Here is a 24,857-nt window from a genome sequence, read left to right as displayed (position 1 = left end):
ACACTAGTCCATCGGTTTCGGTTAACCTTATTTTCGGTTTGGTTTTTCGGTTTTTCGGATTTTTGTGTGCACCCCTAGCGAGAGGTATGGAACCTGGGTAACGACAAAAATAGAATTTTTCATCTCTGAAAGATGAAACTATAACATCTATTGTTTAATAAAAATAAAACAACACAATTGAGAACAAAAATAACTACAACATATGAAAAAAATCGAATAATTACCCTGAGAAACATAATAATTTCTTGTAATTTTTGACACATTTGTGTTTCCCGATTTTAGTTGTCCATGCATCTTCTATTTCTATCGGATTTCTTCAATTGGAGATATCAGTTTGGAAAAAAAAATGACAAATAAAAAAGAAAACATGGATAAGGTAGTGAGAGGTATAGAACCTGGGTACAGGTAATAATTTCTTGTAATTTTTGACACATTTGTGTTTCCCGATTTTAGTTGTCCATGCATCTTCTATTTCTATCGGATTTCTTCAATTGGAGATATCAGTTTGGAAAAAAAAATGACAAATAAAAAAGAAAACATGGATAAGGTAGTGAGAGGTATAGAACCTGGGTACAGGCGATCTGCAAGATGAAACGATTATGACTATTGTTTAATAAAAATAAAAACAACAACACAATTGAGAACAAAATAACTACAACATATGAAAAAAATAATTACCTTCAGAAATATATACTGTCTATCATGGCCAATGAATATAGTGGTGGAATACTATCTATCATGCTTTATATAGAAGTTTATTTGTGACTTTTGGATTTCATTTGCTTTGTGTTTTTTCATTTTCCTGTAACTCTTATTGTCTTTTATTATTTTAATTAATAGAGTAATAATTGTTTAATGTATTATAAATATAAATTTGTTATTTTTAATTAATTAAATCTTTTTTATTTTGATTTTATACTACGTTGACAACTCATAAAAAATGCTTCTAAAACACTTCTTCTCATTTCTCTATGCTTCCGCTATTATATATAGTATAGATAGATTTGCAAGATTTTTTATTGGGTTAATTACAAATAACTACCATGTGGTTTGGCCGATTTGCGATGTGGTACCTGTGGTATTTATTTATTTTTTTTGCAACTCCATGTGGTTGTCGCCGTTAGCAAAATCAAGGAAACGGTTGTTTGACTGTTAAATCATAGGGGTATTTTTGGAAACAAATTTTTTTGACTTTTTTTTTTTACTTTTTTGTTGACTTCATCTTCTTCTTCTCTTTTCTTTCTTCTTCTTCTTCCTCCATTTCCTCTTCTTCTTCTTCTTCCATTTTATGTTCTTCTTCTTCCATTTTCTCCCCTTCTTCCTTTCTTTTCTTCTTCTTTTTCTTCTTTATTTCTTCTCTTCATCTTCCCCTTTTTTTCTTTTTTTCTTTTTTTAATTCTAGAAATTCCAGATTTCTGGAAATTCCAGATTCTAGAATTTCCAGACCAGAATTAAAAAAAAAATTAGAAAAAAAAAGAAAAAAATAGGAAGAAGAAGAGAAGAGAGGAGGAAGAAGAAGAATAAGAAGAAGAGAGGAGGAGGAGGAGGAAGAAAAAGAAAAAGAAAAAGAAAAGAGTGTCGGCGAAGAAGAAGAAAACGCATAAGAAGAAGAGAATCAACGATGAAGGAGAGAGGAGGAGAGAGAAAAAAAATAAAAAAAAATAAAAAATCGAATTTCCTAAATTGCCCCTGTGCCACGTCAGCTTTTTAACAGATTTTCTGCCGTCTCCTTGATTTGTATAACGGTGACAACCACAGGGAGGTGTTTGCAAAAAAAAATACCACAGGTACCACATCGCAAATCGGCCAAACCACATGGTAGTTATTTGTAATTAACCCTTTTTTATTTTCTTTTCTATAACATCCGCATATTATCTCTGGGGTAAAATAGTAAAAACCCACAGCTAAAAATATATGTTTACACAAAGCACAGTCACGTGGTAAAAACCGCAGATTTAAAGATATGGCGTACGCCAGATGAGTCCGGATTCGCCACGTGGACCTGGTATGCCAAGTGAAACCTAGGTCCGCCAGGAGGTGACAGATATGTCATCCAAGGCTGATACACTCTTGTTACCATTGAGCTGTTTTTCGAAAAACTGTTACAATCAGTGCCATTAAATGATTCATTAAAGACACTTACGGACAAACCTGAAGAATGAGCAATTAATACATTAAAGGGCACTAAATCCTAGACTGTTCATATACTACAAAAAATGGTTACAGAATCTAGTATAAATACATCAATACCAATGAGTATTAGGTATGCTTACTAATTCCTTACTATAATGTTTTTGAGTTTATTCTTGGAATTATTACTAACTTTGGCATCGGAGTGTCCCCCGCCGAACCCAATGGCACCTCACAGGAAATAACTCCGGCGAGAAGTTATTTTCACAGTTATCACTTTTCAAAGCATTATTGTAGTTATAGTTGATTTCCATTTCTAGTATGATACAGAATAATAGAGTTGATTTTAATCGTAAATCAACAAAAAAGTTTCTTCACTAGCTAAACTAGTAAGAGTCAACCCCAAATAAAAAGTTAAAAACCTTGCTTCCAAAGAAAATTTAAGTTTTGATTGAAAAAGTTATTCATCCTTACAAAACTAGGAGCTTAAATACCTCACGCAATTAGATAACAAAAGACCTGAAAACCCTTGCTAGGGTTATAAACTCCATCTACAAAATAGGGGCAATATTGGAGGAAGAAAAAACTTGGGAGATCAGTAATTAGGACTCAATGGTAAGACAACAAATATTGCATAACAAAACAGTAAATAGGTTGAAGCAGGTTGGTGGCAAACTTGTCTCCTTGGCTGGAAGGAATCCCACACAGCATGTGATATGTCTGACACGTCGTGTGGCTAACAATTTCAGGCTCGTCAGCATGGGCTTAGGAACTTCCTCGACGATTCTTCAAAAAGTGTCACACGGCATGTGAAGAAAGCCACACGCTGTGTGAATTTGTTCAAAATTTCCAGGAACTTCAGTAGGCCAACCACACGACGTGTGGTCATGTGACACGTCATGTGGTCATGTGACACGTCATGTGGTTCTTCATTCAACACTTCCTTGCTTCAGTACCTTGCTCATATGGTGTGTGACTTATGTGACACGTCGTGTGAGCCCTTTTCACTTTTGCCTTAGACTTCTCAATGAGATGCCCTCATCATTCTCTCCTTCTTCAACAGAGTTCGACCATGACTCATCTTTAGTAAGAGATACATCCGGTTTATACGGACTTAGATCACGTACGTTGAATGACGCTGACAGCTACCTAGCCAGTTCGGAAGAGCAACATGGTCGGCATTGGCATTGACCTCTTAATTACCTTATACGGCCAAGACTTCCTTGGCCGAAACTTGCTACTTGGTGCACTAATGAGTCTCTCCTTAATGCACTAAGGTAAATAATAAAATAATTTTTTTTAGAAAATAAAATAATCAATTAATCTCTATTTTTACCTATTACAACTGATTATAGTCCCCACTTATTTTTAAAGTCCTTAAGTTTTACCATAAACTCTTAATTCCTTCATTTATTTTTATATATAAAATTAAAAAATTACTCAGTTGTAAAAGTAAAAAAACTTGTTTTTTTTTAATTTTCAACTTTCATTAACATATTCATATTGGAATTTATATAATGTATAGAATAAAAAGTGGTAGAAAAATTAGAAAACACGAGATCGTCATGCTCTTCTGATGGCGGTGACCTAACCTCCCGCCGATCTACTCCCTCTCACCGCCGTTTTCACTAAATATGGCCGTGAAGTCGACGGCAACTGCTGATTACCTTGATAACTTCTTCAGTATTGGAGTTCTCTTCAATCCAAAGGCGAGATTCGCCACAAATCCACCGGTTAATGCCACGACCTCTGGCGGAAGCGATGGAGGGCGTTCTTATGCGCGGGTGGTTTCCAGCTCGGTGACTACAACTCCGCAATCCTCAGCTATAGTCTCAGAAGTGGGAGGCTTGAGATCGGTTCGAATATCTCAGGCTGCTTATGATCGGAGGGCGCGGCTCTGCTCCTTCTCGCTTATTGGAAGATTGATTTTGAGTAAGGGGGACACCCCATGGAAGGTTGGAAAGCTCAAAGAATCCTTGCAGGCCATTTGGGGATTGAAGGAGGATTGGAGATTGATCTCCATCGGAAGGGGCTTCTTTAATGTCGTGCTGAAGTCTCAGGAGGCCAGGAACCAAGTTCTCGGGAGGGGAACTATCAACGTTAAACCGGGTACTTTTCGCTTGCAACCGTGGGTTTCGAATTTCGATCCGTTTGTTGAAAAAACAACTAATGCACAGGTTTGGGTGTGCTTGTACTCGTTGCCATGGGAATATTGGGACCCCCAAATCTTGGTTGATATTGCTATTGGTATTGGGGGGCTGATAAGGGTGGATAAGGCTACTACAGATGGTGACTTTGGGCACTTTGCGCGTTTATTAGTTGATGTTGACCTCGGCACTGATCTTCCGGTAAAGCTCGGTATTGAACGAGCAGGCAAACAATTATGGATTGACGTTGCTTACGAAAGGCTCCCGAGCTTCTGCAAGGTATGCTCGAACATTGGGCACTCTTCTTATGAATGTCGGAAAAATATCAAGCCAATGGATAATAAAAAAACTGATAAATCCCGGAAGGATCCTTCCCAGGATAAAGCATCTAAAAAGCCGCATAGAGAAGGAGATGAGGTTCCAGTTCACCGGGTTCATAACAGAATCTTGGAGGTCATGGGGAATAGCTCGGAGACAGCAGCAGATGGTCTGCGGGAGTTGGCATTGATGCAGGGGAGCCCTCAAATTCAGGAGGGATGCTTAGAGGAATTTGAGCGCCCGCCTTCCCCGGGAATTGCCAATATTGCTCGGATATCTTTTGATTCAGAGGCTCTTTCGCAGGGCTCGGTTAAATCGGTTCATGAGCCTCAGTTGCAGGGTAAGGAGGGCAACTTACAGGGATTCGAAGCTAATGAGGGCTCCGTATCTTCTAACACCAAGTCTTGGGCAGATATGGCTGATGATGAGGAGAGTAGCTGGAGCACTGTTAGCAAGAAGAAGCCCAGGGAAAGGATTATGCTTAATACAGAAAACTTACCAGCTCGGTCTAAACGAGCCAGCAAACCTCCGGTAAGATTTAAATGATTGTTCTCTATTGGAACTGCAGGGGTATCCTGAACAGAGATACCCGAAACTTCCTTTTTAATTTATGCACTTTGAATAAGCCTGACATTCTCTGTTTGGCGGAACCTATGGTTAGTTTTGATTCAGTCCCACAGAACTTCTGGTCTCAGATTGGTTTATCCTTAATAGTTGTCAATAATAGAGGGTTGCCCTCTCTCTGGGTATTGGCTACCCCCAGTTTCTTGTCTGTTTCAATTGTAACTCTTCATGAACAATACATTTTACTATATCTTCAGAATCTGGATCTGCATATCTGTGCTGTATATGGTAGCGTCTGGTCTAACCGCATGGTTGCAATGTTTGATAGCATTGTTGATGAAATAAACACCAGGGCTGGTCAATGGGTTGTTATTGGTGATTTTAACTCCGTATTGGGGGCTCACGAGAAAACTGGTAGGGCTCCGGGAGCTAGGCCTTGTAGGGAATTTGCTAATTTTATTGATGAAGGTTCTCTGATGGACTGTCAGGCCAGCGGCGCCTTCTTTACATGGTCTAATGGCTGATCTGGTCAGGCTAGAGTCGAAAGCCGTATTGATAGAGTTCTGCTCTCTACTGATTTTGGGGATTTGTGGGGGTGTTACAGCTGTGTTACCTTCTCCAGGCACCATTCGGATCATAGCCCTTTGCTTTTCAGATGCTCTAATGAGCCTAGGCGCCCCTCGTGTTTCAGGTTTCAAGCGATGTGGACTCATCATGATGGGCTTAGGGAGCTGATCAGTAACTTCTGGACGGCAGATCATCCGGTTCTTCCACCGATGCAGTTCCTTGGGTACAAGCTTAAGAGGCTTCGCCCCATTCTTCGGCAATGGAACAGGGAGGTGTTTGGGGATTTCAATAGGAGTATTAGCCTGACTGAGGGGAAGCTCGGGCAAGTTCAGAGGGATATTGCTGAGCATGGTCATTCGCAGGATCTTCAGCAAAGGGAATTACAATTTCATGGTGAGCTGGATGCTCTTTTGCGAAGGAAGGAAACTTATCTCAAAGAAAGGTCTCGCATAAGCTGGTTAAAGGGTGGAGAGTACCTTTTTCCACAGAATGGCCACAATCCGTTCGGCATCTGCGGAGATCTGCGCCTTGCGCATTGACGATAATATAGTTACGGACTCTCATATCATTGGTTCTCATATCGCAGCCTACTATGAAGCTCTTTTTAAGAATGATTCAACTTTACAGGATTTGAGTATAGTTCACGAGGTAGTTCCTAAATGGTCAGTGACGTCGAAAATACAGAATTGACCCGCTGTCCGGATCATTTAGAGGTAAAAAAGGTTGTGTTTGCTATGGATGGTAACAGCTCTCCGGGCTCTGATGGCTTCACGGGGGTCTTCTTTCAGACTTTTTGGGAGATTGTGGGATTGGATGTTGTCAGTATGGTCAGAAGCTTCTTCCTCTCTGGCAGTGTTATCCCTAGCATCTGCTCCAGTATCATGACCCTCATTCCAAAGGTGGAGGGAGCCATTTCCCTGGAGCAATACAGACCAATTGCCATGAGTAATTTCAGTTATAAAATCATTGCTAAAATATTGGCTGACAGGTTGGCTATGGTTGCGTCTAGGATTGTTTCGCCTAACCAATTTGGGTTTATTCCTAGCAGAAACATCCATCACTGCATCGCTTTGGCCTCCGAAGGAACAAATTCTCTTCGCAAGCGCTGCTTTGGTGGTAATATGGCTATTAAAGTAGATATTAGAAAGGCGTTTGACACCTTGGATTGGAACTTCATTCTAACGGTTTTGGAGGCTTTTGGATTCTCTCTTCAGTTTCGAGATTGGATCTTAAATATTCTATCAGTAGCTAGAATTTCCATCATTAATAATGGATCTGTCAGTGGATACTTTAGCTGCTCCAGGGGCGTCAGACAGGGAGATCCGTTGGCTCCAATTCTCTTTGGACTTGCAGAGGATTTTCTAAGTCGCTGGATTATCTCACTTAGGGAGAATGGCCATTTGGATCCGATGATATACTCGAACTCCATGATCTTTCCAACGCATCTCCTATATGCAGATGATATTCTTATGTTTTGCAGGGCGTCCAGCAAAAATCTCCACAGGCTTCGCAGTACTTTTGAGATCTATGGCGCTTTATCTGGGCAGAAGGTGAACTGGCAGAAATCAAATATCTTCTTAAGTCCTTCAATCTCTTCAAGACGCGGAGGTCGGTTAGCTGATATCATGGGAATTACTCGAGGTGAGTTCCCCTTCTCCTATCTCGGGATCCCTCTCTTCTTTGGTGCCCCAAAGAGCAGACCTCTCTCGGGCCTTGCGGATAAGGTTGTTGCTAAATTCAGTAGATGGAAAGGTAGCTGCCTTTCTATGGCTGGGAGGATCGCCCTTGTGAATTCGGTTATCACTGGCAGTCTCATGCATTCATTCATTGTGTATAAATGGCCTATTGCCTTGCTCTCTCGGTTAAGGCGCGCTATGAGAAATTTTGTGTGGACTGGTTCTACTGGTAATAGGAAGTTGGTTTCTGTTCCCTGGAAGCTCTGCTGTCAAAAACCTGCTGAAGGAGGCCTTGGCGTCAAAGATTTAGCCTCCCTTAACAAGGCTCTCATGGGTAAGCTAGCTTGGGGCTTGCTTCAGGATGACTCTATGTGCTTCTGTATTCTTAGATCGAGATTCATCAACAGAAAGGGGATCCCTAAGAACTGGATTTTCAACTCTACTGGCTGGTCTTCTATCAGGTCAGTTTATTCAGTTATCCGTGAGAATAGCTTCTGGTGGATTGGTTTGACCTCAAAGCTCAGCTTTTGGTTTGATCACTGGATTGAGCCACCGGTGGCCACGCAAATGGGACTTTCAGCTGTCCAATGCAAGGAGCGGACGGAGTTAGTTGATGACTTTCTTCTAGGGAACTGCTGGACGCTCCCGGACTTAGATGAAGAGGTTCGTCTTAGAATCCTCGAGATTAAGAGGGGGTCTGATTCTTCGGATTTGTGCATATGGAAACCCACGGTTTGCGGAGAGCTTACGGTTAAGCTGTTCTATGCCTGGTTGCGTCCGCGCGCTGAGGTAAAGAATTGGTGTCGGTTTATCTGGCGAGATTTCATTCCGCCGGCTCGTTCGCTCATCTGTTGGCGTGCGATTCTGGGTTATCTCCCTACCTATGATCAGCTTCGGAAGCGTGGCTGTGTTATTATCTCCCGGTGTCCCATGTGTCAACAGGACAATGAGTCTATTAATCATTTGTTTATAAATTGCAGAATTGTGCAGCTCATATGGACTGGGGTCGCGTCACTGTTTGGGCGTAGGCTGCCTGTATGTTCCTCTTTGCGGGAGATGGTGGAGGAGGCGGCCAAATTCCGCTTCAGTTCACAGGTGTACGAGCTTTGGGCTTCTGCCTTGGTCAGTTCCGTTTGGGTGATCTGGTTCTCTCGGAACCGTATCATTTTCGAAGACGAACCATTGAATCTCTCTCTGATTCTGCGTCGGATTTGGTCTTGTATTAAGGAGTCGGCTTTCCTGGGTAAGGGTCACATTTGGAACTCATCAGTTGAAATTCATGTTCTTAAGGAATTAGGAATTGCTAAAAGGCTTCCGCGGGCTCCGAGGATTGTTTCGGTTTGCTGGCAGAGACCACCACCGCCTTGGATCAAATTAAATACAGACGCTTCAGTGGTGAGGGGTCGGGCTGGCTGCGGAGGGGTTATGAGGTCCGTAAATGGCTCCTGGCTTGGGGGTTTTGCTTATCCGCTGGACTGTCAATCAGTACCTATGTCTGAACTCTCTGCTGCTATTAAGGCAGTTTCCTTGGCCAGCGCTCTTGGTTGGTCAAACATCTGGCTGGAGAGCGACTCAACATATGTGGTCTATATGTTCAATAGCAAATGTAGAGATGTCCCTTAGCTGATCCGACAAGAGTGGATCGACTGCATTCATCTGATGGATTCCTTTAGCTTGGTTGCCTCTCATGTATTTAGGGAAGGCAATGCGGTAGCTGATGTGCTTGCTAACTTCGGCAGAACGGCGTCAAGATATCACTGGTGGGAGTCAGTTCCGGACTTTTGTTCTCCGGTTTTCTTAAGGGATATGAGGGGGGAATCAATATTTCGCTTCTCTTAGTCCTTGTAATCTTGAACTCGTTATTCTTTCATTTTTTATTTGCCTTGGGCTTTAATAAAGGGTTCGGGGGTTTAGCTTGGGGGTGCCAGCATGGCTGGGATGTCCGTTGCGATCCTCGGTAACCAATCTTCAATCAAAAAAAAATATAATGTATATTAAGTTTTATACTGCTAAATTAAAAAATTTATAACTACATAAAGTTTAATAAATAAGATACTATGAAAAATAAAATAAATATAATACAATATAGAAAATACAAATATTTTATCATTATAAAATAAAGAAGTGAATTTGTCATTTTTAATTTTAGGCATAAAACTCAACCTAGCCCTTAAACTATACATCCTTAATCAATTAAATCCTTAGTACTTCCTCTTTTTAAGCATAAATCCTTATACTTCTAAAACAGCCAATCAACCCCTCTAGCTAACTCCATTAACTTCTCTTTCCAATTGAAAAGTTATAAAATTTGGCCAAAATAGGAGACTCATTTACATATTTAGACGAATCACCCAACATACTAAATATCTAGACTATATATTTATGATTTTCTCAAAATACCTCAAACCTTTCATCTTCCCACATTCTTTTCTATCGGTTTTAACCTTCAATCTCCCCCTTTCTGTGTATCGGTTCATCTTCCCCCTTCCTTTATATTTTACGGAATCACCTCCATTTTCTTCACCATCGTGTCTGTCTCTTTGTCCTCTCTTTATCTCTTGATTCTTCATCTTCCTGTTTCTAGAAAATTAAGTCATGGTTCTTCATCTTCCTGTTTTTTTTCGTCTCTTAGTTTCTTTCTTCTTGTCAGAATAGAAGGCATCAGTATTCAACATTATTCTGCGTGTTTTTCTACATTTATCATATGGTTATTATCGATTTCAATGCTAAAAGACGAAAATAATGTAAGTATCTACTGTTTCATCTTCATCTTTTTTCAGAAAATGGCTTCGCAAAATGAGTTTTGTGAAGTCTGCAAAGAAAAAACAGACTAAAAATGACGAGTTTGATTCGCATAAAGCGATTTATGTGAAGAAAAATCATCATTTTTAGCATGATTTTTTCTCTTCGCAGACTTCATATTTTCTTTTTCTACGAAGCAAAATCGTCCTTCTGGATTAATTTTCTCTTCGTAGACTTCTCATTTTCTCTTTCTGCGAAGCAAAATCGTCATTTTTTTTTTGTTAAATTTCGCTAACACGACTTAATTTTTGTGAAGGTGGTTGAATACAAAACATCAAATTATAGTATCCCTTTAGCTTGAATACAAAAACATCAATCACAGTAGGCGGTGTTCTGTGATATAGATGAGATAATGTAGGGGAGATGGTGTTCTAGGATGTAGGGAAAGAAAAGAAAGTTCACAAGTATCATCCCAAAATGTCATTGATCCTATAAAGCATGCGGTTTAGGATTTGAATTATTATTGCAATCTTGTTGTAAATTTTGATAATGTTATGATTTTAATGTTAGAATTGTTGCAATCTTATTGTAAATTTTGATAATGCTATAATTTCAATGTTAAAATTATTATTGCACTCTTGTTGTTATGATTTGAATGTTATATACCACTTCACATTTTTTTGGAATTTGCGAAGGGGTTAAATGCATCATTAGTCACTGAACTTACATGGTTGTCTTAAAATGATAACTTAATTTCAATTTGTCTCAATAAAATCACTCAACTTTAAGTTTTGTCTCAATTAAACCATTTCGTCGATTTTAGTGGTTAAAACGCATCGAAATAATGACATGAGTGACACGTCAACATGAGTTAACTCAAATTTCTAACCGAAACAAAATATGACAGCCACATGTCGAGTATTTTTAGGGAAAAAAACTAAATTTTAATTTTTTTTTCATAAAAATAATCGACACGTGGCAGCCAGGTGGCGCATATGTGGATGTCATGTGTCATTTCGGTTAGAAATATGAGTTGTCTCGTATTGACGTATCACTTATATCATTATTCTGATGTTTTTTAATCACTGAAATCATCATAGTAACCTAATTGAAACAAAACTAAATATTGAGTGATTTTATTGAGACAAATTGAAGTTAAGTGACCATTTTGAGATAACCATGCAAGTTCAGTGACCAATGGTGCATTTAACCCATTTGCGAAGCCTACGAATATAACAGTGCTTAAAAACATGACTTTTACTTCGTATATTATGTTGTAGCTGGAACTCAGAAAATAGGAACAGACCGAACAAAATTAAATGGGCAGAGTCGCGGACAATGTCGCTTTCTTTAAGACGTTCGCGGAACTGTCGGAATTTAGCAAACAGTATGAACTCCGGTCGCCTCCAGGATAAAACAGCCCTCTTAAATACGATTTTCGTATTGCACCGTACGGAAATCGTTCTGTATACACTCTCTGTTTAACTTGCTCAGTTTTCGAAAAGATAAAGAATGAATGAAAAGTGAATTGTGTTTGAAGGCAGTCTCTGATCACCTATTTATACAAGAAAAAAGAGCTGTTGAGAGCTCTGATTTCATGGAGAAGGTGGAGGAGGAAAATCAGGAAAGTAGACGTTGTGAATAACGTTCACAAAGACTGAATCAAAATGTAAATAATTAAATAAAAAATTATTTCCGAAATTAAAAATAATAATAAATAATATTATTAATAATAATAATTTTTTAATAAAAAATTAATCATTTTACACCACACCACACCAACCCAACCCGGCTGCGCGTGTGGTGGTCAACTAAAGAGATAGGTCCTCACCCTTTCACAAAAGTGGGTACCCCTTGGGGCACACCCCAAGCATGTGAGGACCTTCCTTATAAACATCTCCACCAAGTGCTTTGAAAGCGATGTGGGATGTTTTTCACTTGAAAAAACTTAAAGACTCATGCATGGACCAATTTCATAAATTATAAATGGGCCAAGCCCAACATATTATGAAAACTGCGAAGTAAAACTCATTCTACGAAGTAGTACTTCGCAGATTGCGAAAAATACGAAGTAAATTTCATGATCTTAAAAAACATGATCTTCGTCCGATTTAAGAAGTGGACTACAAGTCCCACAAGTTCTATTCATCGTGATTTGTTCTTTAAATCTCAGTAATGAAACTTCTTGTTCTCAAAAGAAAAAAGAAAAAAATTAATGATAATGAAAAGTAAATTAGAAAAAAAAAAGGTGTATTGTTTTAAAAAAATTAACTTCTCTTGTTTATTGTGCTGACACTTTTTAATATTTGCATATGATAAGAGTAATAAATGAAGCTCCTTCATTATTTATCAAAAAAAAAAAACAGGTGATTCATTACATTACATAACCGCAACCTGAATACATTTCAAATACGAATTCAGCTCTCCCTATCTCTATAGCATAGCAAAAGCACTAAACAGACTCTACGGGCGTGTAAAGAGCATTACCTTAGCAAGCTCTAATGCCTTCTCCCGTCCAAACAGCTTCTCTACGATTGCCAACGCAAACTCCATTGAAGTTCCCGGCCCTCTACTTGTTATCAGCATCCCGTCCACCACCACTCTGTTCTCTATTTCACTCTTATCCGACAGCTTCTCACACATTGCAGGAAAAGCAGTCGCCTTTTTACCCTGCAACCATTACCAAACCAAACCTCATCTCAAAATCATTAACTGACTTGTTAGCATGTTAACCAATTCTTCAATTATCAATTTTTTAAATAACCAAAGCACTGATGTATCACAAAAACCAAGTGGAACCATGATTAAGTTTTGAAACTATAGATGAAATTCATTAATTAATATCTTAAAGACATATTAATGTCAATATAGAATTGATCCTTGAAATGGGATACCTCAAGTAAACCATGAGGCTCCAAGACTAAGGCTGGAGATGCACATATAGCTCCATATGGTTTATTTGACTCCCTCTGCTTCTTTAGCATGTTCACCAGCTTTTCTGACTTTGCAAATGCCTGGGCACCACCTAGCCCACCCTGCACATGGGATACAAAGGTAATTTAACCATGTAGGCAAACAAGGAACTGAAAGGAACAGGAGCTCAACTTACTGGTAAGACAATTAGGTCATATGATAGTTTAGCAGCCTCATCAAGGAGAATATCTGCCTCAATTTTAACTTTACGAGAAGCCAGAATTTCCAGCTTGTCCTCAACAGAAGCCACCACAACATTTACTTTAGCTCGTCGCAGAATATCAATGATCATAATGGCTTCCATTTCCTCTGTACCGTTAGCAATGGGCACAAGAACCTACAGAAAAAGGAAATACAACAAGGCACGATAAAGTAAGAGTTCTGAATAAAAAAAGGATGAAAGATGGTAGAGCATTCCCAATTGAGGAGCATCATGAGATATAAAATCAAGTTTAATGATCTAGCACAAAAAAAATGCACAGCATAATCAATTTGGACACTAAGCGTAGCAAAAAAATGTTAAGATTATTGAGATATTGCTACACATTTCAGGGAACCCTATAACCTCTATATTAGTCTGATTCATTTTGAAATTCCAGTTGCATGTTCAGGAATTGATACCAGACTAGCAGTCCAACAGACTATATATATATATATATATCAAGTTGAGATAAGTATGAAGATAACCAGAAGTTTGTCCTCCTTCCATTTTCTCTTTCCTTTGGTTGGAGGTTGAAGGAGCAATAAATATGCTACATTTGAATCTAACCTGAGGAGGGTTACTATATGTCCACTTGATTGGATTTATCTCCTTTATGGTATACTCATCCCCATGATTGGGAGGCATCACCTGCAAACAAGATGACAGTCAGATACTTAAATCTGTAAATCATAAAGCGAAAACTTTAGAGAAAGTTGCATGAGCAAGAAATCCACATCATGAATATTCACATTAATGGATGCATTTCCCCATAGTATAAGTTTGAATTAGCAAACAATTATGTTCCACAATAGAAATCTTTAATAAATATAGTTTGATACACGTGTGTGTGTGTAATGCCTTTTGCTCTTTTTTCTGTTGCTTTTTGTTCCTTTTGGAGGTGGGCTTGCGTATTTGTTTTGTTTGGTAAGTGAAGGAGGACAAACCAATTGATAAACTTGTTAGGAAGTAGCAACAGCAGAAAGCACATTAAATAAAAAGTGAAGGCAAAATAAGAAACAAAACAAGTGCAGAAAGACTAAAATATAAAACTACCTACAGCTCTAGAAACAAAATAGTAAGTTGTAGATATTTGAGAATATGGATAAATAAAGGAAAATAGAAAAAGTTAATATTCTTAATTCCACAGCACTTCCAAAAAGGAAAAGGCAAAAAGTATCCTAAGGTCGATGATTGTTCTGATTTCGGTGGATTGAGCCCCTGATCTTTTATTTCAACACATTAAGCCCTGGTCTTCTATTTTTGGTTACATTAAGCGCCTGAAGACCAGAAAAGTCAACTTATAAAACTCAGTTAATAGAGGGTTATTCATTTCATTTGCATTTCAAATTTACATTTTTAACTGTTCAAAGTAGTTTGTTATGTAAAAAAACTGTCAAAACCTAATTTTTAACTGTAAAAAACATAATTTCAAGAGAACTCTTTTAACTGAATTAGATGTTCACAGGCTCACAGCTAACTAATTTGGCAAGCAGAGAGTTAATGTAACAAAAAATAAATGATCAGGAGTCTAATGTGTTAAAATAAAAGATCGGGTGCTCAATGCACCAAAATTTGAATGATCAGCCTCAAGATGCTTTTTGCCTAAGAAAAACCATCAGTTATGTGTAGTTACATAACAAATGAATTAGACTTATTATTGAGACATACATGCTAGCATGTCCATATTTCTATCTTCCCAGTTGCTCAATAACTTCCCTAGCCAGGATAGTCAGCCTATCATAGATTTGACGACACTAAGATGATAAACCCACCTTTTGAACTAGATTTGATGACAAGTATTGGCATTAAATCATTATGTGTAAACTAGATATCACACTTCAACATTCCTAAAAATATCCATCCAATGGATTAAAATAACTCTGAGAGTTCCAATCATGCCAGCCTAGTAGGCGCTGAAGAGGAATGGGGCTTATCCACAAACAAATACTCATGTGTCATTACATTCAACTCAACCATTAATTAATCCATTCCATAATTATAATGGGTAATTGAAGAAATCTTGTGAAGCAAAGTTAAACTCCACCCCCCCTGACACTCTCACATTTACGACTTATAGATGAAGTTTGTATTCGAATTTGTAGTTCAAACGTTATAATATCGCGAATAACAAGGATAAACAGAAAACCCTTGAGATTCAAAAACAGTTGGCCCATTATTGTTTCAAAATTAACAAATTTAGTCCTTAGATCATTATACTAATAAACACTTGTGTCCCTAAAATATTACATATCTTCCATCAGCCATCATATAAGGACTAAATTGACTAATCTCAATCGCTAAATACTAAGGGGGCGTTTGGTTCACAAGGGGTAAGGGAAAAGGAATCAAGAAAGGGAAACTAAAGGAAAGGAAAGGAATAACCATCAATTCCCCTATGTGTTTGGATATGTTTAGGAAAGGGAATCCAATTCCCTAGAGGGCATGGGGTAATGGCTTAACCTAAAGTGGGGTAATGGCTTAACCTAAAGTGGGTAAAGGGAATGGGTTTTTTTTTTTGTAAACAAACAAGAACAAAGGGAATGAAACCCTCCCATTCCCATTCCTAAAGACTCCAAACCAAACGCCCCCTAAGTGTCTATAGCAATAAACCTTAGGAAGTTGCTAGTGATAAGCATACACTGAAAATTCATTTAGCCTGAGATACAGTACACCTGCAACTGATAATAAAGTAGAAAGGGATCAAAATTGAAATTGATAATTAGCCTTCGCCCTAGTTACAATTGTCATTCAACTAAAAAATCTATATGCTTCTTTGTCTTTATTTTTGTTTCTTATTTTTCTATTTGGTGGAGTTAAGGGTTTATAAAACACCAAAATGGTGATAACATGCAAATCTCAAATCATGACCATGTTGGACACAAAAATGTAAAATTTCTGTTCAAAGTCATAAATTTTTGCTAAGAATTAAACATCAAGTAAATACGAATGCTACTAAGTTTAACCATACTCCAAATTTTTCAATTTGATTATGACATCCCCTTCTGGTGTAAATCAGCTTACTTCAACAAAGTTGATTTTTTATGTTATTGAAGAATCAGGTTTCCCTTGACCCTGATGGATTCCAGCTTTTTGACATCTAAAGGCCAGTTAGTCATTGTTGTGGCCAATTCCTTATAAGCTGTGAAAGCTATTTTCTCCAAAAGCTACAAATTGTAGCTTTTACTAAAAGCGATTTGCATTTACCAAATGCTGCTTTTAGGTGGGAACGCTGCTTTAAGGGTCTGGAAAAGCAATGCCAAACGCGCACTAAGTTGCATCCAATTGCCTAGTAATCATGCCTTTGCTCCAAGGTTGGTTAATCTCATATCGTTTCAGGTCTATATCAAGTTAGAACTGAAGAGGATTTTAACAGCCTTACACTTCATATCTTCCAGGTAACTAAAATTTTACCGCATCTCTTCCCCCCTCTTGATTCTATTTTGATTTTCTTTTCTTTTTTTAGCTTGGTTGAATGAAAATCCTAGATCAAATTAGTGAATTCCCACCACTTTCCCTTCCAAAGCTAGTCTAAAAAGTAACATTCCAACCTTCATAGGATGCCGTTCAGTAAATATCTCAAGTTTTGGTCCATAGACTACCTCACATTCGTTTTCACCCTGTACCAAGCATTATCAGTAAAACTACAACTTCCACCACTGAATATCCTATTATAGATGTCTAAACAATAAAGATATGGAGGGCAATTTACTTTCTTGAACTGATATTATGATGAGGATAGTAGTCTTTCCGTAGTCTTCATAATGAGGTTTTATCTACAATTTCCACTGCTGGATATCCTATTATAGATGTCTAACCAATAAAGATATGGAGGCCAATTTACTTTCTTCAACTGATATTATGATGAGGATAGTAGTCTTTCCATAGTCTTCATTATGATGTTTTATCCACATGGTATAGATATCCACAAAACCTAATTTATCAACCATAATTTTGCTTGTTCTAATCAAAGAAACACAAATACTGCACATAAAGTACATACCAGGGGTCCAGAAATTTCATTAGCTTTTTCTTTCCCATACAACTGCTCAACTAGCGCAACGGCAAACTCCATGGTAGTACCAGGTCCACGGCTTGTAACAGCTATACCATCTTGCTGCACTCTTGATTCAACAGTAATTGCAGAGGATTGCAACTGTTCCATGAATGAGGGATAACAAGTTGCCTGTCAAAAAAAAAAAGCTTTTTTAACAATTGTAATTGTCATTGTCAGCAATAATAACAGAAACAGGGATTGTGTACATAAAATCATTTGCTTTGAAATTCAATGGGAGCATCTGGTTATTAATACATACTTTTAATCCCTTTAACACACCCCAAGATCCAAGTGCCACTGCAGGTGAAGCACAAACTGCTGCATAAAGCCGCCCATCTGCAGCCTGCTTCTTCACCATGCTTTCTAGAGCTCCACAATTTTTAAGGTTGGTAGCACCAGGCATGCCACCCTACATTTATAACCACAAAATCTCCAGTTAGTGACACCAATCATGAAAAGTAGAGAAAGAAAGATAAATACTCACCAAATTATTTGTTTTCAAATCCAAAAAAAAAAAAAAAATCTACCAGAAAATAAGTGAAAAAAGAAAAATTGTTTTTTGGAGTGCACAACATCCACTCAGTACAAGGAGGAAACACTATCAAATTTCCAGCAACTGGCCTCATACACAATCCTTGAAATCAAATCGCTACCATTTGTTTTATTTATAAACAAAAAAAGGGCACGGATGATGCAGATATAACAAAAAAAATAGTTTCCCAAAAAACAATTCCTATGTATTGTTTCACATCAGATGTTTGACAAGCACCCTTGCATTGAATAACTGGAAAATCCATATTGAATCTAACACTTGAGAAAGACCAATTAAAATCTTCTCGCCACTTTCAAGTTTCAACCATCAATTATCAGGAAAATCAAGCAGGTTTATTTGCTTGGATGTTTTCTCACGCACCAGAAAATGAGAATAAGTGTAAGAAGAACCACAAACTCTGTCAGTGTCATATTAATCAAACTTCCGTTATTCATAAAAACATAAACAAAAGTATGACACTCATGTAGCCTTAATTTTTTACAAACAAGACAAACAAGAATAGAACATTCAAAAATAAGATCATGGAAAAGATTCACAAAGTCCCTCTAGTCCACAATTCCACATGGCTCAACAAGCAGTAGTTACAATCCGCATGCACAAATTTTACAAGTAATTCGATTTGGAAAGCAAAACAGATAGAGAAAGAGATAGAGATAGAGAGACCGGTAGAGCAACGAGGTCAAAAACGGAGTCGGAGCAATCAGAAATGAGAGCATCGGCAATGATCTTGACACCGTGAGCAGCTTCAACTCGAAGCTGATTCTCAACAGACGCAACAGTGACATCAGCGCCAGCTCTCCTTATAACATCGACTGTTATCACCGCTTCCATCGGCTCCGTTCCATTCGCAATGGGAACCAGAACCTAACAGAAAACAACAGAAGCAAATCAGTATCAAGATTACCGACGAAGTCGTCGTTTTGAAGAGCGTTACCTTTTTAGTAGACGAAGCCATGGCTTTGATGGAAAACGAGAAGCGAGTTCCAGTAGAAGGGATTTTGACGAGAGCTTGTAGACTAGAAGGGAATAGAAGAGAAGAAGAAGAAGAAGAGGAAGAAGAAGGGAAGGAATGAAAAAGTGAGTTAGGGGCTACGTGGCGTAATAATGACATTTTCGTTTTTATTTTTTTATTTTTCTTCTTAAATTAAACTGACATTTCAGTGGGAAGGGAAGGATGGAGTAGCTTATAGTGTGCGGCTATGGCGGAAATGATAGTATGGGTCTGGCGGTTATGCTAACTGAGATGTGTGGATGAGATCGGAATATCATGTACTTAAAAATCAGCATCCATATTTATTTATTTTTTGAAACCGTAGCCTTATATTTAAGAATTAAGAGAAGACAAATCATCACAAACTAGAAGCCCTATCGGGAACAATCCTAATGAAAACCATCAAAATAGGTGTGTTTGATGCCCAAGCAGTCATCGAATGAATGCGCCACTCTATTTCCTTCTCTATGCACAAATGAAAAAAAAACAGCTATTAAAAATCGAACACCAAACTAACACACCTTCAATGATTTCTCGGGTAGTTGTCGGATTGTAGAGCATTAATCACTGTTTGTGCATCAGATTCGATGATAATGTTATTAAAACTGTAGTCCCGAGCAAGCAGCAACCCTTCTTGAATAGCCAACAATTTCGCTTCCTCCACAAACCCACAAGAACCCAGTGGAATACCCACTGATGCCATAATCTCACCATCCGAGTTTCTAGCCATTAAACCCACTCTACTCACATGGTCAATCCTGCCAAATTTAGCATCGCAGTTCATTTTAATAAAACCATTCGGGGGAGGATGCCAAACTCGTGTAGATCTGCGATTTAGTGGCCTAAGAGGTGCAATTTGACAGTTGGTCCTTGGTAAAGCATCAATCTCCTGTAGAAGCTCATCAATTTTTGCAAGTAGCACACTCTCCGGCGTCCATCTACGCTCATGAATAAAAAATATTACGGCGGAACCACATCCACCAAAGTATAGCAGCCACTCGTCGAACTTCTGCGGCTGAAAGTGAATCCAGGCAGACACGAAACCAGATACCAATATCCATAGCTAAAATTTTGTCCAAATGGCTTGTAACCCCTGCCCTTTTTCCAAACTTCCTGAGCCGTCTGGCATTTCACAAAAATATGAAAAATAGTTTCAGAAGGGTTCTTGCATACCTGACATAAACCTTCAGTAGTGATACCCCGCTTGACCAACACATCCGCACATGGTAGAATTCCCAAGAGTAGTTTCTATAGAAAATGGATAATTTTCGGTGGTAGTTCTATCTTCCAGATTTCACGGAACCAACAACTCGTACTGGTCGATTGTTCCGACAAATCCTTTGCAGTCGTCTCTCAGCCTCCGCAAGATAATAAGCACTTCTTACAGCAAAAACTCCAAGTTTCTACGGCCCCCAATAAACTTCATCTTCCAGTCAACGTGGACTTAGATGTATCTTCCGCATCTCCTCTATGTCTGATGGGATGATATAATGCGCAAGGATATCGTTATTCCATGCTCCCGTGGTGCTGTCAATGAGTTCACTCACTGTACTCGGCTTCGGAATCCGGGCAGACTGTTGGGGTTTAGTGTCCTATAGACAATTGTTCTAGGATATAAACTTAATGTAAATGAAGTGTTCTTTACATCATTTGTTTTAATAAGATATGGTTTCATAACTATATAAAGGCAACCTCCTTTAAGAACTAAATAAGTCTAATAAAAGGAAATCCCTAAGTTTGTTTAAAGTGATTATAAAGTGTTCATACAAGCATGAAGTGAGACGAAACTTTATAATAAACTTAAAATCACCCAAGTCAAGTAATATGTTTAGAAATAGGATTGACATATCACTGTTGAGACTTGCATGTAACAATGTCTTCTGTCGAGACAGAGAGCTGTGTTGGTCCCGTGTGATTAGTTCCAAGGGGGGTTAGGAACTAATGTAACTTTTTTTGCTTTAATTACGCTGACTTAATTTAATTCTTTGAGTTTCACAACTCAGCGCGGTCGAGTTAGGCGTAAGACGGCTTTAGTCAGATATTGACTAGAACTGTTTTACTTGTGAGTTGGGAAATGACACTTTTACAGTCAGCTTCCAACTCAGCACTCTGATTTACTCAGTGTCAGCTTAAACAATTTATATACTGAGTAAATATAGCAAGCAACACATACAGATATATATTGAAAGAGAGTTAGAAATTACTCAGCACGACTTATCCTGGTTCGGCCTCTCCGCCTACGTCCAGTCCCCAGAATCCCTCCGGGCTTTTTAAATCCAATACTGAGCTCTTTAAAGGTAGAGCGCAAACTGTTTACAAGGCAGTTGAATATGCAAGAGTACCGTCCTTTATTCGTCTACTCAACTCCACTAAGCGCTACAACCCAGCACTTAGATTTTCTCTACCACTGAGTACCAAACTGAGTACTCAGCACACTCTCTCAATACTATGTTTGATACAAAATTATTATTTTTTAGACAAAGAACACTTTAGATGATTACAAAGAAAATCACTCTAGCATTTACACAGGAATAGAAATTTGGTGTAAGATCTCTTTCTTGTATTGATGTGTTTTTGTATGTATGCTCTTATTCTCTTTTTGTTTTCATAATCGGCAAAGGATCCAAGAAGTATACTTGTCCTTTTATAGTTGTATTCTGAAGACTTGTTCATTTGAATTCTGGATTTTTCCGTTGAATCCAAACGGCTCCTTTTTGAGACAAGGCTCTGGTCAGCTTTCAGATTTACAGGCCAATCCCGTCGTCTGAATTCCGCAGGCGTCAGGTTTGTCTTCTTCTCGCAGGTTTCATCTGTTTGTGCTAGTTTGTCTTTTAGCAGAAGAACAGTTGACCCATGCATCTTGAAATTGGCTTTTGCATAATTCCAAGGTTTCTATTATTGGTGCAGACAGTTGTCGGATCTTGAATTTTAGCGAACGGATCATTCGCGATGTCCTGAAGATCACTCAGCTTGTCTTTGATAGCCGTTGTCTGCAATTGTTTGCTAATACAAATACTGAGTTCTCTTTTACTCGGCTTCCATGGTCAGCTTCATTCTGCAAGACACGGTTCTCAAGAAGACTTCTCTACTTTTGATACTGAGTTGCGTTCCACTCAGCTTTGCTGATTTGTTTGATCTTTAAGCTTCTATTCTGAAGATCTTCTATCACGCTGAGTTATACTCCACTCAGTTTGTGATGTTTTCTCATGCTGACTTCGTCCTGTCTTACTTTTTATTTCCATTTGCATTTATATTTACACTCAACATTGAACAAACATATTAGTACAAATCAAAGCACTTAAATTTAATTGTCCCTTAATCATGGATTAACTTAAATAATTTTGTCAAATCAAAATCATGTGGAAAGGTGTTTCAACAAACTCCCCCATTTTGATGTTGGCAAAATATTTAATTGATGGAACTCAGTACGAGATTCCCCATGATTGAAATTATTTTTATACTTTTGAAATTGCTCCCCCGTAAGGCTTGCATCTATTGACTTAACTTAACTCTAAACCTTCTAAGATTTAATTGAGTAGAATTAAGGCATGCTTATCCTGACTTAGTTCAGTTCTAGACCTTTCAAGTTCTAATTCAGATGAGCCTATGTCAGCTTTCAGAAGGGGTTAGTGTATGAAGCACATTTTTACTCAGTTTTGATACATGGTCAGTTTGGTATCAGAGTTATGGGAAAACATTATCAGAGTAGATGTATCAAGTCTAATGTGTGTTGAGTATATTCCTTTTTCTTTTGTTTGTTTGTTCAATTTAGACAGATCAGCGTAAAGCACAATACGTAAGTAAGCATCACATAAGATTAGTCAATTTTGAATAAGAGATGCATAAGTTTATAGATAGTCAGCAAGACAAAGTATGTCAGATAAGGAAAACACAAAAAAGATTACAAGTCAAGAATAAAAGCTAGCAAATCTAGCCAACTATTTCTTCTTATTGACTTGGGCAGGATTAACTTTGCCTTTCCCTTTTGTTGCTGATGACTACTAGATGCTCCTCCTGTTTCCCTTGAGTGGTGCTGAGTTCTATCAGCTTGTTCTTTCTCCCCCGTTTTGCCAGCATCGGGCGGAAGAGGAACGAATGTGTCGTTGAGAGCAGCACGAGTTAACCTCACGAAATATGCCTTAAACCTTTTCGTGCTTTCATTCAGGCCATCAAAAACAGGAACACCATCGTCCAAGACAGAACCGGGAATTCGGAGAGAGGCACAGAGCATACTCAAAATATATTCTTGGGATTTGCCTACCCAGATGATAGTGTCAGTCAGCATGGCATAAGCTTGATGATACATTTTAAGCAAAGCCGAATCATAGAACTGACGTTGAGCAATCGTGTGACGCACATGTTTGAAGGTGGCGCGGGAGTATTGCAAAAGTTCGTTCGTCTTGAGTTGGTCAGATTCCATTTCTTCCTTACTCAAGTTAAGTAGGCGGACTGCCTCACTTATTTGCTTAATGGAACACTGAGACGAAGAGGAGATTAACTCACGAGCTTTGGTCTGCTCAGTGTTTAGCTGGGTAAAGAGTTGATGAACCTCAGCTGAGGTTGCATACATTGAGTTCATAGCTGACAAGTTGTTGAGTTGACCCTGGAGAGAGTTCATATGGTTTACCATTGTCAGCTGGAGTTCAGCCAGCTTCACGATAGATTCCTGCTTGGGTTGTTGAGATTGGAGAGATGTCATGACACTCAGAAGATCCTTAAGACCTTTGATTTCAGTCAAGAGTTGAGTGACAGAGGAAAGTTGAGTTGGCTCAACATGAACAGACCCAGCGGCTTCGGCATTGGATTGATGAATATCCTGAAGTAGTGTTTGAGCTGAGTCGATGATTTGGCGTCCAGACTCAGTAGCATGCAAGTATGCGTAGGGTTCATCACTTTGTGGCCCAGATGCCGGAATATGAGTAGCACCTTGTGTTTGGTGTTGTCCAGAAGCAGATGTGCCAGCGAGGTCAGCTGCTGGACTTTTATTCAGATTAGGAGCTGACTAGTTTGCGTTCTGTGTTAACGGATTTGGAAGAGGTTGATCTGCAGAGTTATTCACTTGCCCAGTGTCAGCTGAAATTGGAGTTGGAGATTGAGGAATCTCAAAGCTGACTCGAGCAGACTTTTCTTGCGCTGACTTAGAGGTCTAACCAGCAGGAACTTCAAGCACTTGCTTGGTAAGGATTGGATTTTCTGGAGTCTAGGGATCGTCTTGTTCCTCATCTTGAGAAACAGAGGCTTGCTTTTTCTGGAGTTTCCTTGGAGAAGGCTCAGTGGGATTGGAGAAGAATTTGAATTGCATGTCAGAGAGATCAGTGATGGGATCCCGTAGAGGAGAATCATTCAGAAGGTCAATAACTGGAGATTTATGAGCCTTTTTCTTGAGTCGCCTTAATTTCTTAGCCTTTGGAGGAGAGGGGTCAGCTTGAATAGAGTCAAGAGTTTCAGAAGATGAATTTACCCCTAGGTCAGCATGATCCGTTGCTGTTGGCTCAACTTGTTCTTTAACCTGCTCAATGATAGCGCGACGCCTAGTGGTAGAGTTTCTTACGACGAAATATATATATTATGAGTGCGGACTCTATATCTATGGATGTGATCTTTATAAATTGCTCTTAACTCTACTAGACGCTACGACTACTTAGGGGCAAGTGTACCCCGTCGTATCAAGTAATAATCCGGTTAAGACCAGGTATCGAATCCACGGGATTTATAATTACAAGTATTAGACGACTCGGTTTCGTATGTTATTTAAGCGGCGATTACTTTGGGGTTGGTGTGAGACACAACTACAAACTACTCCTAACTATAGGTGAAACAGATTTATGTAGTGGAAAACTCCACGGGATGATATGGGTGACGATAAGTTATAAATATAATAGGCAATAACTCCGAATATATTCGATTGATGATTTACTCTTGCAAAGACGACTACGTGTA

At 38.6% G+C, this 24,857-nt stretch overlaps 1 protein-coding gene across 1 annotated transcript; it reads right to left on the bottom strand.

Annotated features, from left to right (window-relative positions):
• Positions 1-12,460: 12,460 nt before the first annotated feature.
• On the bottom strand, positions 12,461-19,159 carry LOC136218800 (protein DJ-1 homolog B-like). The gene is made up of 8 exons (XM_066005908.1): positions 18,861-19,159; positions 18,590-18,790; positions 17,633-17,782; positions 17,320-17,502; positions 13,887-13,967; positions 13,254-13,454; positions 13,039-13,179; positions 12,461-12,814 (listed from the first exon to the last, which is right to left on the bottom strand). Exons 1-8 carry the CDS (start codon positions 19,035-19,037, stop codon positions 12,608-12,610), a joined length of 1,341 nt encoding a protein of 446 aa, XP_065861980.1. The 5' UTR covers positions 19,038-19,159; the 3' UTR covers positions 12,461-12,607.
• Between the last annotated feature and the right edge of the window lie 5,698 nt (positions 19,160-24,857).

The sequence above is a fragment of the Euphorbia lathyris genome, chromosome 2 (assembly GCF_963576675.1).
Source record: "Euphorbia lathyris chromosome 2, ddEupLath1.1, whole genome shotgun sequence".
NCBI classification, from domain to species: Eukaryota; Viridiplantae; Streptophyta; class Magnoliopsida; order Malpighiales; family Euphorbiaceae; genus Euphorbia; species Euphorbia lathyris.
The sequence above is the reverse complement of the archived record's forward strand: the minus strand, read 5'-3'. Positions and strand labels throughout refer to the sequence as shown.